Source organism: Populus nigra, chromosome 11 (genome assembly GCF_951802175.1).
Source record: "Populus nigra chromosome 11, ddPopNigr1.1, whole genome shotgun sequence".
In the NCBI taxonomy this organism is placed as follows: Eukaryota; Viridiplantae; Streptophyta; class Magnoliopsida; order Malpighiales; family Salicaceae; genus Populus; species Populus nigra.
In genome coordinates, this window is record NC_084862.1 from 12,816,257 (window position 1) to 12,831,111 (window position 14,855).

At 36.2% G+C, this 14,855-nt stretch overlaps 3 protein-coding genes across 3 annotated transcripts; all 3 read right to left on the reverse strand.

The window, feature by feature from the left end:
- Nucleotides 1–6,852: 6,852 nt before the first annotated feature.
- Nucleotides 6,853–8,856, reverse strand: LOC133706225 (probable methyltransferase TCM_000331). The gene is made up of 3 exons (XM_062131710.1): nt 8,602–8,856; nt 7,238–8,246; nt 6,853–7,162 (listed from the first exon to the last, which is right to left on the reverse strand). Exons 2-3 carry the CDS (start codon nt 7,451–7,453, stop codon nt 6,890–6,892), a joined length of 489 nt encoding a protein of 162 aa, XP_061987694.1. The 5' UTR covers nt 7,454–8,246; nt 8,602–8,856; the 3' UTR covers nt 6,853–6,889.
- On the reverse strand, nt 7,758–8,676 carry LOC133668113 (probable methyltransferase TCM_000331). The gene is made up of 3 exons (XM_062087854.1): nt 8,602–8,676; nt 7,886–8,246; nt 7,758–7,777 (listed from the first exon to the last, which is right to left on the reverse strand). The coding sequence occupies exons 1-3, from the start codon at nt 8,674–8,676 to the stop codon at nt 7,758–7,760; spliced, it is 456 nt and encodes a 151-aa protein (XP_061943838.1).
- A 4,721-nt stretch (nt 8,857–13,577) lies between the features above and the next one.
- On the reverse strand, nt 13,578–14,617 carry LOC133667866 (uncharacterized). Its single transcript, XM_062087552.1, has 4 exons — nt 14,411–14,617; nt 14,176–14,314; nt 14,021–14,091; nt 13,578–13,945 (listed from the first exon to the last, which is right to left on the reverse strand). Coding segments are annotated over exons 1-4 (522 nt in total). The 5' UTR covers nt 14,413–14,617; the 3' UTR covers nt 13,578–13,635.
- Between the last annotated feature and the right edge of the window lie 238 nt (nt 14,618–14,855).

Genomic DNA, 14,855 nt, shown 5'->3' on the forward strand with positions numbered 1-14,855 from the left:
GCTTTCGTTGCTTCTTCTCCGAGACAGTGCAAAAAGACTCTGTCAAAAGAGCGTCGGTAAAGAGTGCCTTGAAAGTATATGAAGCGAGAAGCTCTTTGCCTCACCTCTGTCTTATGGCGTAGGTCTTTAGGTAGCTTTCCATGTCTCAAATAATCGATAAGTGGCTGACACCAGTCTTCTCTTTCAATCTCGTAGACAGAAACTACACCCACTTGTTCTTTCTCTTCTATGTCATGATTTAATGGTGGAACGACCCATCTTTGACATACAAGGACTTTTATCTCCTCACTACATGATGCTAATGTTGACGCAAGATTTGCTAAGGCATCGGCTTGCTTATTCTCTTTTCGTGGCACATGTTCTAAAGTAACACAATCAAGTGATGTTATCAGTTTAAGTGCATACTTGTGATATGAGATGAATTCCGGCTTCTTGACTTCATATAGTGAGAGGAGTTGTCTGATGACTAATTGAGAATCCCCAAAAACTTTAAGGTGAGACATCTTTATATTCACTGCCATTTCTAACCCAAGAATCAAGGCTTGATATTCGGCCATGTTAGTAGAACAACATTCGGTAAGTGAAAAGGAGAAAGGCAAGACCTCTCCTTCCGGTGTGATGAATATAACCCCAGCCCCAGCTCCATCTTGTCATGCTGCACCATCAAAGAACATTTTCCATGGTTCTGACATTTCAATAAACAAAACATCCTCATCAGGCAGGTCTTCAGAGAACTTCCATTCATCAGGAATAGGTTGATCAGCAAGAAAATCAGCTAATGCTTGCCCCTTGATAGCCTTTTGTGAGACGTAGACAATTTCAAATTCTTGAAGCAATAAAGCCCATTTTGCCAATCTTCCTGATAGTATTGGTCTTGAGATGATGTACTTGAGAGGGTCAGCTCGGGAGATTAGTCTTACTGAATGCGCTTAGAGGTAATGCCTTAGCTTCTTTATTGCAAACATTAATGCTAGACATGCCTTCTCTATTGGAGAATAATTCAGTTTAGCCCTATTTAATGTCCTACTAAGGTAGTAGAGAGCACTTTCCTTGCCTTCATCATTTTGTTGCGCCAACAACACTCTTAATAAACGTATTTGAGCTGCAATATAGAGGATAAGTGGCCGTCCCGGTACCGGTGCTTGAAGGACAGGCGGATTCAACAAGTATTTTTTTATCTTGTTGAAGGCATTAGTACAAGCTTCATCCCAATAGAATGACGTATCCTTCTTCATTAAGTGGGTGAATGGTTGACATCGACCCGCTAAGTTAGAAATAAATCTCCGTATATAGGCCAACTTTCCTTGGAGACTCTTCAACTCATGGATGTTTCTTGGCTCCGGCATTTTTAGAATGACTTCAATCTTAGACTGGTCAATCTCAATCCCTCGATGTTGAACTATAAACCCTAGGAATTTGCCTGATGACACACCAAATACGCATTTTAGTGGGTTCATTTTTAGCTGGAATCGACGTAATCGTTCAAATACCAGACGAAGATCTTGCAAATGATTTTCTTTTTCTTTTGATTTCACCACGAGGTCGTCAACATAGCATTCAACATGTTGGTGAAGCATATCATCAAAAATCTTTTGCATCGCCCTTTGATAAGTGGCACCTGCATTCTTTAAGCTAAAAGGCATAACTTTATAGCAATATATCCCTTTCGGAGTTTGGAAAGCCGTCTTCTCCTCATCTGCGGGTGCCATTTGAATTTGATTATAGCCAGATGAACCGTCCATGAAGGTTAATCTCCCATGACCCGTGGTAGCGTCGACCATGATCTCGATAATTGGAAGTGGAAAGTCATCTTTGGGACAAGCATTGTTAAGGTCTCGAAAATCCATGCAAACACGCATTTGGCCATTCTTCTTTTTTACTGGCACAATATTTGAAATCCATGTAGGATACTTGACCTCACGAATGAAACCTGCTTGGATAAGTTTATTGACTTCAACCTCAATCTGTGATATGAGTTCAGGACGAAAGCGACGCTAAGTTTGTTTTACAGGTCTAGCCCCATGTTTTACTGCTATTTGGTGGACAACAACCCTTGGGTCTAAACCTGACATTTCATCATAGGACCAAGCAAAGACATCTCGATACTCCATCAAAATTTCCATGTAATTTGCTTCCTTTTCAGGTGATAAGTTTGCATTGATGAAGGTTGGTCATGGGTTTTCAACAGTTCCCAAGTTAACCTCTTTAAGTTCATCCATTGTAGGCTTATTTTCTGATTCAAGGGAAGACGGAGCTTCCTCAACATCTTCTTCGACGACAAACTTATCATTATCAACTTCTTCAATAGTGATGTGATTTGAAATGAGACACATTATTTCATCTTTCTTTTCTTCATTAGAGGGGTTTGTTATCACTATTGTGCGTGTTTTTCCTTTCAACGTCTCCTCAGCACTTACCACCCATTCACATTGTCTCTTCATACGTGAAGGTATTTTGCTACGAAGAACCTTTGAATCACTCATCAAACTTGATTGATGATCAAGTGTATGCTTGTCATCTTTTGACATGGATTGTCTAAGTCTTGCAAAGACTGATGTGCGTTTTAACGCCTTTCCATTATTTTGGGTTCCAATCCTGGCAAAAACAGGAGCACGACTTGTAGTTCCACCAAGACGATCCTAAACTGAAGCTCTGAGAGGTGCCAATTGACTTTGTTGTTTATCCTTCACTTCTTCTGCACTTATGTATTGCGAGGCTTCTTTATTAATCTGAAAATACAGCGATGTGGAAGACTCGTATCTAAGACCAGCCCTTAAAGTTTTGCCAGAAGTTTTCTTCTCTCTCCATACCTTTCTAGTCCTTGCAGAAATTTTGTTTACCATCAAGTTGAGTAGTATCACCATCCTTTGCTAACTCATTGATGTCCTCATGACTATAACCAGCCCTGGCTAAAAGCTTATAAGCATTGGGATCAAAGCCATTCGCCCGTTTATCAGGGAATCCTCTAGGATTTATCACCACCGACTCGGTTTGATGAACAAACCCTTTTAATAAAGGTTTTGAGACCTTGTTCAAGGCGAGATTAGTAGCTGTCAAGGTCAAGTTTTCAAGCCCCTTGTTGATCTTCTCTTCATCCTTGGCAAAAGAAGATTGACCCTCTTTTCTTGTTGATACTGGGATATATCGGAGTACTGTGGCTTTATGTGAGAGCTTATTGTCAACAAAGTTTTCTACCACCTTTTCTTTTCCTTTATTCCTCGTTGGCTGGGACACCCCTTCATTTACAGATGACTTATGCCCTTTTGAGCTTTTGGAGTCAATTCTTCCCTCTCCTAGATGGTTAAGTGGGGATCGTAGCTCTTGCATCACATTTGACTTGAAATAGAATTTTGCATCTCCAAAGTGAGCTTCAGCTATGGTGAAGGGGTCGGTGTCCGCCACTATCTTTCTTATTTGTCCATCTCGACAATACTTAAAACATTGGTGGAGTGTTGAGGAGATGATACCATTTTCATGCATCCATGGTCGCCCAAGCAATATATTGTAGGTAGTTTTGGCATCTATGACATGGAAAAGTGCATTGGATTCCATATCTTCCATGTGCATTGCGAGTCTTATCTTTCCAATGGCGTTTTGCCCTCCTTGATTAAAACCTTGAATCATCAAATGACTTGGGAAAAGTTCATCCATAGGAATCCCTAGTTCTTTCATAGTCTTAAGAGGTAGTATATTGACCGCTGAGCCATCATCCACTAAGATACGATTCACCATCTTTTGATCAACATATCCTTTAATGAAAAGAGGTCAGTTATGGAGTTTTGATCCAAGCAACAAGTCTTCATCGTTAAAGGATATCTTTGTTGTGTATACACCGTGAGATAAATTTGAAGAGTCATCATAACTTTCCTTCATGACAGGTTCAATAGGAGTTTTCTCTTCATCAACATGATAGCAAGTAACATGTACATTTTCAATCCTTCTCATCTCTATTGGCATGTACTCATTCAATGTAATGGGCTTTCTTAGACTTTGCGCTGAAAAACCCTCCTTTCTGGCTGGCATGGACTTTCGTTCAGTCTTTCGACGTATCGGCTCATCAATTAGCTTCCTCACCATTGAGATTCTCATTCTAGTTGGCTTTGTCATTTGCATGTGCTTCCTCCTTCCTCTTTTATGCGTGACTAAAATCCATTTTTCATCATCATAATTTTCAGATGAATCAGGCTTCAAGTTGTCAACTTCAGGTGTGAGGGTTATGCATGGAGTTAAACTTGAGGATGCAGCGAAGCTCATCGGGAAAATGGCATCAAGTCTTATAGGTTCAAAGGAGCCGAAACTTATTGTAGGGAGTGATTGACATGGTCCTAAATTGACTGTGGTTGTGATATTAGAGGTTGCTATTTCATCATCAAAAATGATATCTCCATTCTCTTGTAGCCTCATGATCTTGTCTTTCAACACAAAACACTTCTCTACAGGATGACTGATTAAGTGATGATATTTGCAATAATTCAGATTATCTACTTGGTTTGCTTCTTCAGGGCGTTTCACCTCCGGCAACTCAATGATATTTGCCTCAAGCAGATCATCCAGCATCCTAGATATGTCTGAGTCGGGGAATGGATACACCTTTTCTTGTCGCTCTTTCAAAGATGGTTTCTTTCTTTAACCCTTTTGAAAAGTAATCGGCGTTGCATGATCATTCCTCTTAACTCCAGTTGGTACCTTCACTGCAGTCGAGTTAACTACTAAAGATTGCTTTCCATCGACCTTTAGAGTGCTCTTTCCGAATCTACGACCTTCAGGCTTATTTCTTTTAGGCTCTTGCATAGGTAACAATGAACTTTCAGCCGCCGCAATGCTAAGTTCCATATCATGTGCACGAGTAGCCAATTCTTCAAAAGACTTTGGTTTGATGCCTTGTAGAATATAGCGTAGTCCCCAAGTAGTCCCCAATGCATCCCTTGAATACACATGTCTAGCGCAGAAGTTTCGGTGAGCCGATCTCTACAGTTGAGGCTAAGGTTTCTCCATCGATAAATGTAGTCGATGACAGGCTCTTCCTTCCATTGACATGCATTAGTGAGTTCAATCATGCTAACCACACGACGAGTGCTGTAAAAGCGGTTAAGAAACTCGCGCTCCAACTGCTTCCAAGTATCAATCGAGCCTGACTCCAAGTCAGTGTACCAGTCAAAGGCATTACCTTTCAAGGAACAAACAAACTGTTTTACCATGAGATCGCCATTAGTCCCGACATTGTTGCACGTCTCCACAAAGTGAGCTATGTGTTGCCGAGGACTCCCCTTACCATCGAATTGTTGAAACTTTGGTGGTTTGTAACTTAGAGGCATCTTTAGTAGGTTGATTCTTTGGGTCTACGGCTTCGCATACGAATACGAGGGTTGAATTGAGCTTTCCACCTGGTCTGTGATGGCTTCCTTGATGAGTTCTTTCAGTTGATTTGTGGTGAAGATGCCATCAGTAATACCGCGTATATTCTTCATAGCTCCGATTGCAGACTCTTCAATGACATCTAGTTGATCTACTTGAAAAGCCTTGATAGTCGAGGTTTGGCCTCCTTCGTTCAAGCTCTCAAGTTTGTTCATCAACTTTGCTATCTCGTGGTCTTTTGCCTTAAGTGAAGTCGAAAACCCCTCGACGAGTTTTGTCAAGTTAGCCACTTGATCCTCTAAAGATGTTGTCTCGGTCATCATCACTGACATGGTGCCAAAACCCGAAGCCTTACTTGGTGATTGACACGGAGAAGTTTCCATAGGTGAATTGTCGAAGTCGCCTTGAGTGCCGAAGAGAATTTCCCATGCCCCACTTGACTCTTGTAGTGGAGTTGCTTGTGGCTTCATCTTTGAGGCGAGATCTTGTGCCCCTCTTGCATTCGAAGTTGATGTCAACTTGAGAGTCGGCTTAATTTGTTCATACAACTCGACGATGGATTTTGTTTTCAATGGCGGGGTTGAGGAATCTTTAATAGTATCTCGGTGACTTGAATAAGTGGCCTTGTTGCTTTTCGAAGCGACAATGGTGATCATGTTCCTCGTGGTTGCCATTGAGAGTTTGTTGAAAATTCTTTCTTGAAGGGAAGATATGAGAGGTTGAGATGTCCCCAGTGGAGTCGCTAGAAATTTGTAGACACAATTTTAAGCACCTGAAATTAAACAAGCACACGTGTACAAATATATGATTTTATTAAATATATGAATGGGTACAATCTCTATGTAATATATTCTTTCAAAAAGAATATGACAATCCTCTGATTCTTCCCTTGGATTTGATATATGGTGACTTGATTTATTTGAGTAATCAAGCCAAGATTTGTGCTTTGCAAGAACGCGAATTTGGCCGTGTATTGCGAAGCGAGATTTGGTGATTTGATGCTTTGAAGAGTACCTTTGATATGTCTTCAAAGTGTTGTTGAAGAACTCTTATGGGGCGTTTAGGCTTGATCCAATAGAGCTTCGTTCTTTGTAGACTTCAAGCGTAGATGAAGGAGGCTTGAGAACTCTTTGACGGAGAGCTTCCTTGCTTGAAGAGAGAGAGAGAGAGAGCTTCGTTGCTTGAAGAGCTTGTCTTGAAGAGAATTTGTATCCCAGGAAATCCCCCTCTTTTAGGTTGAGGCTCTCTATTTATAGAGATCTGTAGGGGCTCTCAGGTCCTTTTCCAATGCCACATTACATAATTTTATTGGTTGATATTTATTGACGGGATCTTGCATTTATGAAGAGATATATGATGAGATCTTGTATTTATGACAAGATATCTTGAATATCTCATCCCAAGTGTCAACTTTTCATTGGCCAATAAATATTATGAAGGCTTATTTATTTTCCATGTCATTTATTTCAATTTTATTTTATCCTTTTTTTTAAAGAATAAAATAACACATGGCAAAATTTGATTGGTAGAAAATTTATGTTTCTACAATATCATCTCCAAAATGACTAACCAACATCGGTTCTGCAACTGCTCTTACAATATTTGCCACATTTCGTGCACATTGGTCCTTGTCAAACACAAAATTTTTGTTGCTGATATCATCATTAGCATCCCAGTTAATAGCAAAAGTTTCTAGCGTATCAATATCGAATGATCCCTCCATTTCGATAATTTCCCTCACTTCTCCTTCGTAAGGATTATAGCATGGCAGATTGAAGGTATCGATATCGGCCTCTACAACAAGTCCCTGAAACTTAAATTAATTAATCTCCATAACCAACAAGGCAAGCAACTTGCTCAATTTAAATGAAAAGAAACTAACCTTTGCTGCCAAGTCTAGCAGTGACTTTGCTAGCAGCTCCCATATAAGACAGCAACCTTTGCTTCTTGGATCGTCAGTACTCCTGCTGATGAATGTAAAAACTACACGTCCTCCTTGTATTATTTCCTCTGAGCGTAAGCGCAGAAACAAGGAGAAATCCTTCTGGAATTGCTCTAAGTAAGCTTTAAATACATTAGGAGGACTTGCCTTTGCCATGTATATGTTCCCCTTGTTATTTGATATACCTTCTGGCACCTCATGTCATGAAAATATATGGTCAGGCTTTGCCATGTTTATGTTCACGCGTGACTAATTTAAACCACAACAGGCAACAGCACAATATTCTATAGTATTGATTCAAGCAATTGCTATTATTTATATGTATTTTGTATTTGATTCTGTAGTTATTTTAAGCTGTGATAAACGAGGTTTCAGGTTTTATATTAACTCAGTAATGGTTATAAACATCTTGTTTCTCTTCTTCTCTACCAATTTTGTTTGTCTTTGATATTTCGCTATCTTAACTAGGCATTCCAGTTACTGGGATAAATCATTATTAAACTTAGAGATAGTAATTATGAAAAAAAGACAGTAACATAACCTTAGAAAGCCAGTGTAGGCTGTAAGAGGAATGAAAGAAATGCAAACTCTTGCTTGGGAAGAGCCTGTCATAGAAAGAACCAGGTACTCCTGTTATGAAACAGTGCTGTCCATACAAGTCTCCCTTTTCTTTTCCAAACTTGTCGTAGAACAATGGCAGCGACTTGAAAACAGCATTGAAATCATTCCCTGGAAGGTCATTCAGAAACACCTGAAATTCGGGCAGTTTACAGTTCAGTTGTTGGCAAAGCTCATAAACGACGTCCATGATTTCAGAAACGAACAAGAGAGTATTGGGTCCTGAAGAGCAGCCCAAGTCTGCTAGTTTGAAGCAAGTGGGAAGGGCGGTGCTGAACATGTCCTTGATGGTATCTTCTAGGATAGGCCTAGCTTTTGATAGCACTGTTTTCTGCGAAACGAAATGTCAAACCACATCAGAATTAATCTGCAATACTAGCTTCCAGGAAAAAATAAATGCAATAATTACTAATATATTCGGTGAGATGTGATGCCAGGAAGAAGGAAATGCATGCAGCGATGACTATTTGCTTCCTTCATATCATTAAACTTCGCTTATCTTACCTAACTTAAAAATTGCTACGCGAGGTCTTCTCTACTTACAATAAAATTCTAACACTACCAAAAAGAAAGGAAAAGAAAGGCCGGTAATTTGTCTCTCTAAATGCACTAAGACACAACATTTTTATGAAATAAGGTGTTAGAGAGAGAGAGAGAGAGAGAAAGAGAGAGAGAGAAAGAGAGACTTGAAGGAATGAATTCTTGGCGTAGCTGGTTTCACCATCTCCTGGATTCATGCAAAGAACGCTTTCCACCACCATGTTTATTGGCTGTTGCTTTGGTTCTGCTATCTGCTGATTTGTTCTTAGCTCCAACTTCTTATATAAAGCTTTCAATCATCCATGCATGCATGAAATGTGCGGTTGTAATTAATAGAAAGATGTAAGGTTCCTACTGCTAAGCATAATCGAAACTTTCAGGGAAAGTCCTAAAAACGCCAAAAAAACGTTTCTTCTTCTATTTTGTGGTACAGATACAAATTAATTGTATTCACTTTTCTTTCCTTCCATAAATGTGTCGGTGTAGTCATTTAACTTTAAAACAGGAAACGCCACCCCATGTGTGCTTGTTTCCTGCCTGTTGTAGAGTCGCTTGTGGGCAAACCTTCCATGAAATGTGTGGTTGTAAATAAATGCATGTGAAAATGATGTGCATGTATTATGGCTAATCTCACATTAGCCATAATTTTATTTTGGCCAAAAAATTTATGTTTTTTATTTTCAAGTTTTTGAGTTAGAAAAAAAAGAGAATAACTCGTCGAAAAAAAATAAAGAAAGAGAAAGTGGTCGGATGACACTCATCTGACCACAAAATAAAAATTCATTCGATAAAAAAAGTTTTATTGTGATGTGTTTTTAGCCTTGACCTTATTTGAGATGATATACATCTAAACTTAAAAAGTTTTATAAGTTCAAGTTGATTTTTATCTTTTCAATTCATTTTGAGTTATTTAAGTATTTAGGATGTTTTTAAGTGTTTTCAAATAAAAAAAAAGTTGAAAAATAAATTTTAGATCAAAAAACAAACTCTTGATTTTTCAAAAACAACTGAGGTATCCTTAGGTATTAAATGGGTAGCCGAAAGAGGTACATACCAATCTCTAAGTTGTAAGGAGAAAAAACTCATAAATGTCTTAATTCTAACAAATATAGTATACAATTATATATGTACATGATGGGTCTTTAAGAGAAACGTGTAATAATTTTAATAATTATTTTTTCATGAATAATTTCATAAAAAAATAGATTTCGAAAAGTATCACTACCATGTCGGCTAGTTTTATATATGTGGGTTTGATGTACACTGTTTTGCTCATCCAAATTCAATTAGATTCAGGGTTATCAAAAGGTCAACTAGAGTCCATAAAAAAAGAAACAAATGGAATATAGTCAAAATCTGATGCAATTGAATTAAAATGGAAAACATATTTACAAATTTATAACAAGCTTGTCAAATATTTTTTTATTGGGATTAATTCCAAGAAAAGTGCTGGTTAAACTTTATATATGAATACAAGTTTAGCTCTGTTAAATATATTCAAAATTTATATTCCATGCAAATTTAACAAGCTAGAGTAGACTAGATAACTGTTCCATGTTATGCTGTGAGTCCGACTAATTTTTTTTTAACATAATATACAGGTATTACTGACATGTTTTTTAATAATAAAAATGATCTTAATCATTAATTTAAATGGAATGATATATTTTTTTAAAAATATACTAAGACGATAATAAAATGGATGACCTGAGTTAACTATAATTAACTTGTCAAACCTGAAATTCGGGTTATAAGACAATGATAACTACATGAAAAGCAAATTGAAAAAAATCATGAAACCCAACTCCCAATCAACTAAATGTTAAAGGAAAAAATTAAAAAATATTTAGTTCAAGCAACGTACAAAGAAAAGATCCGAGTACTAAACCCAGATTAACTTGTCAAATTTACTAGGTTTAATAAATTTTTTATTTAATTATATGACAATAAAAATAGACGCTCGTGAAATTAAACACCAACCAAATTGTAAAACCTCTGGGCGAAAAATCATAGATTGACTAATTTTATGTAAAACAAAGAAATTTATAACTCTTGATCGGGTTATTAGACAATTCTGAAATTTACGTGGAGCCTTCTAATATAATGCCTTAGCTTGGGTTAAAATTTTATAATATTTTTAGAAGTTCAGAAATTTAACGAAAAATCACAATTTGACTAATTTTACGTTATTGGACGTAATTTTCAATCCGACCATCAAATTGAGTTGAAATTTTATGAGAGACCTTGAAATATATTGAATAAAATCTGGTTAAAATTTTAAATAATTAAAAAAATACAAGTGAATAAAATAAAAAATTAATCAATATTAATTGTGGAATTTCTGTTTTTACTTTAATATGTATTACGTAGTATTAAATACAATGTGAGTATTTGATTTTTTCTAGTTTAAACATATCATATGAATATGTATGATTTTGATCAATAAAAACTTAAAACACATTATTAATTATTTATTTCTCAATAAAATCAAATTAGAAGAGTCATTAATCATAAAAAACTAACACTGAAAGGGTGGTAAATCAATGTATATTAGAAGGGTGTTTGATTTTAGTTAATGGGTATATAAAAAAAATCACAATATAACCATTAACAATTAAGAATAAAATTCTTTTAAAAAAATATAAAAATATAAGAAACAAAATAAACAAACAAATGAAAGGACTGAAGCATCATAACATTTACAATTTCTAACAACCTAAAAATCATAAAAAACAAATCAAATTGGGGCTCACTAGTTTTGTCACTCTAAAAAAATATTTGTTTTTCTATTTGGAATTAAATTTAAGTGTGTTTTAAAAGTGTGTTTAACTTAAAAAGATATCAAATCTATCAAATCTATATATTTTTAGTATTTTCTAATAGTTTTGATGTACTTATTTAAACAAATCTATTTTTTCGGTATTTTCACGCGAAAAGTACTTTTAAAAATATCTTATACTACAATACTAAACAAATTCTAAATCTAATTTCTACATTATTTTTACCTTCAAACACATTAAAATCATCTTTAAAATATTCTAATACTATTTTGAACTTCAAAGAGAGAGATGGTTGCTAATGTCCTTTATTATGTGTTCAAGATATCGTTGCTAGTATTTTTAATGAAATAAACCTAACTTGTAAGGCAATATCTCAAACATAAATACCCATAATACTAAAGAAATAAACAATTAAGCCTTTCCATTAGTTTTTATTATCTTGTTTTTAATATATTAATACATTTTAAAGACTATGAAATTGAGATTGATAAAATTTTTAAAAATGGAATACAATAAAATCTTAAAAAAATAATTTATTATCTTCTTTTTAATATATTAATACATATAAGATTGTAACTCAAATGTAGATTCTTAAAAACAAATTCAATCTGGAAGATTGTAACTTAATTTTAATTATATTACATATTAGTATTAATTAATAGGAATGACAATAAAATCTAAACTCAAACCAATTTAAATGGTTAGATTTTTTCGAATAGTAATTACCTTATATTATAGATAATGAATAAGATATTTTAAAAAAGAATTAAAAATATTTTTTTTCAAATTAATTTTTTTTAGTTATATCATTTTAATATATTAATGTTAAAAATAAATTTTAAAACCTAAAAAATATTTTAATATATTATTAAATAAAGTTTTTTTTAAAAAATAACTAATAATTATATATAGAAAAAAAATACTACAATTTTGTGAGTTCTCATCATCATTTGCGGTTTGCATGTCACATTCAGTACGTATGCAACTTGAGACAATATGACAATAGCTACTTGCCAAAGAAAATCATATATGACAATATGACAATAGTGACTTGTCTAAAAAATGTGTTCAAGGCATGCATTTTTTTCCAAACTCTCTACGCTAAAAAAATAAATATAACTACACAATTCACACTACAACATTATCCAGTTTTACCGACGGACCAATTTCGTCGGTGACAGTAATGAAATCCGTCGGTGAAAATAATACCGAAGGACTCACCGACGTACCACGTCCGTCGGTAAAACGGTCGTCGGTAAATCCCATTTCCGTCGCTAATGCTGTCGCAAATAAAAAAAACCACCTACCGACGGAAACACCGACGGTTTACAGACGGATACGCCCGCGCCAAAAAAAAAGTTTCCCGCGGGAACATTACCGACGGAATAAATTCGTCGGTAATTTCAAGGGTAATTACCGACGGCATTACCGACGGAAAATCTGTCGGTAATTATGGCATGGCTGGTAATTTTGTTGCAACTCTCTGTGTAATACCGACGGATTATATCCGTCGGTGATGCCGTCGGTAATGATGGCATGGATGGTAATTGTTCGGCAACTCTCTGTTAAATACCGACGGATACTATCCGTTGGTATATCCATCGGTAGTTATTTAAAATATATATAAAAAATAATTTATTAATTGTAAAAAAACCTTAATAAACAAATAGAAATGCATTAAACATTAATAATGTAAAAGTAATGTTAAATAATATTCATTACAAATTTAATGTGTTTAAAAAGCAAAATTAAACTAGAATAGCGGCGGAGCTGGAGGAGGAGGCGGAGGAGGAGGAGGAGGCTGGTTGTTCCCGGGACCATACGGCTAAAAAGAAGCTGCACAAGTATCGTCACCCATCTTTGATCTCATCTCCATGACTATTTGACGGAGCTCATCATAATTCGTCGAGAGTTGTTGATATTGTTGTTTCAACGCAATGAACTCCTCAGACTGGGTGTTCGATACTGATGGAGAGCTTCCAACAATTGAGACACTACGAGTCGACCGCAAGTTGTCAGCCGTAGTGTTGGAGAGCCCGTAGACCCTATTTTTATCGGGTCCACCAGACGATCCCGCCTCCATCCACAAATCTGGATCGAAATCTGGATGGGTCGACGGATTGTCCCCATATCTCTCCCTCAACCGGCTATTATAGGTCTCCTGAAAATTCCATCGGTAAAAAAATCATCAAATGCAATTCAAGATGCAATTCAAGAAAATAATAACTTACAAAATAAAATGAATGAACGAACATACCACGAAGTGCTGAGCACGGTTGTCCACGAACTCCGCACATGCGTCTCTAGAAACAGCTCCATTGGACTCGGTTCACGTCCAAGAGACGCAGCCTGTAAGGAAAAAATAGGTTGAAAGTTAAATATATTATAAGGAACGACAAATTAATTAACGATATATTTCATTAAAATTAATCTTACCATCCGCTTTGCATGTGCGCTGAATGGGACGGATCCGCTAGTGTGCGTGGTCACCGAACCATAAATTTGCCGGTTCCGGTTGTCGGCGCCAGACTGTGAGCGCCGTGAGAACCGCTCTGAGGTCACGTGCTCAATATATGCCGTCCATATTTCCCCCGAGATGAATGGCGGTTTGAATTCCTGCCAAACCGCCACCTCATTCCATCCTTCAAGACCGTTATCCCTCGCATGTCTTTTTGATTTTTTTTGGGTGTCATACCAAAAATCACGCAACCTACTTCCATAGTAACAAATTAGAATTTAAAACATAAAATTATAAAACAAAAATAAATATTATTTTCGATGTTACCTAGTTGCCGCGTGATTCTCCCATACCCTCCTCACAACATTGTTGTCCGCCCTATCCCACTCAAATTTGTTCTGTGTATATAAATAATTCATATAAAATAAAAATAGTACAAGATATAAAATTATAAAAATTATTTATTAAAAATTAACACCGACCTGAAATCGCTTAAACCATGCATCGATATTAGGTTTCCACTCAGGATGTTTGGAAACCTGGCTCCATTGAAACAATGGAATCTCCATCGACGATTTAAACGCCAATGTTATAGTCCTTGCAGCCTCAATGTTTGTGAACCTGAAATTAAATAAAAGTAGTAATTAATATTAATTAGTTGTTCATAAATTATGTTATAAGTATATATAAAAAAAACTAAAACCTAAACAAACTTACATTGAGAGGTCATCCTTCCATTGTGCCTGGTACTTGCGGGTGAATTGACCCCGCTGTGAAGGCACACCGCTTCTGCGCTGTGAAACCGCGCTAGAAGAGGCAGCATCACAAGTTGGCGTAGATTCCTCGCTGTGATCAGCACCTAAGGATACGTCCTCCTCGCTGCTAGAAGAACTAGCTGCAACCGTCTTCTGACGACGTGCTGTAGATTTCATTCTACGCATCTACACAAATGTATACGAATAATTACATAATTAACTTCGATTATTTTAAAAAAAAATTCGACAGAGTCTCCCCTGTACTGGGGGGTCCCAAGTTGTCGACAAAATCATATTACACTTCCAATTTTATTTCACATCCCGATCCAATCATCCTGGATCTCAACCCAACTCATCATCATCAACACAACATTTTATTCAATAACATCATATAGAATTACAACTAT

Excerpts from the sequence above, each read along its gene's own strand:
- LOC133706225 (XM_062131710.1), bottom strand. The coding sequence starts at position 7,453 with ATGGCAAAGGCAAGTCCTCCTAATGTATTTAAAGCTTACTTAGAGCAA. Across the intron at positions 7,163-7,237 it reads TGCTAGACTTGGCAGCAAAG|GGACTTGTTGTAGAGGCCGA; the intron begins GTTAGTTTCTTT and ends TTTAAGTTTCAG.
- LOC133668113 (XM_062087854.1), bottom strand. The coding sequence starts at position 8,676 with ATGGTGGTGGAAAGCGTTCTTTGCATGAATCCAGGAGATGGTGAAACC. Across the intron at positions 8,247-8,601 it reads CCAAGAATTCATTCCTTCAA|AAAACAGTGCTATCAAAAGC; the intron begins GTCTCTCTTTCT and ends TTCGTTTCGCAG. Across the intron at positions 7,778-7,885 it reads CAGGCTCTTCCCAAGCAAGA|TAACTGGAATGCCTAGTTAA; the intron begins GTTTGCATTTCT and ends GATTTATCCCAG.
- LOC133667866 (XM_062087552.1), bottom strand. Across the intron at positions 14,092-14,175 it reads CATGGTTTAAGCGATTTCAG|AACAAATTTGAGTGGGATAG; the intron begins GTCGGTGTTAAT and ends TTATATACACAG. Across the intron at positions 13,946-14,020 it reads GAGAATCACGCGGCAACTAG|GTTGCGTGATTTTTGGTATG; the intron begins GTAACATCGAAA and ends CTATGGAAGTAG.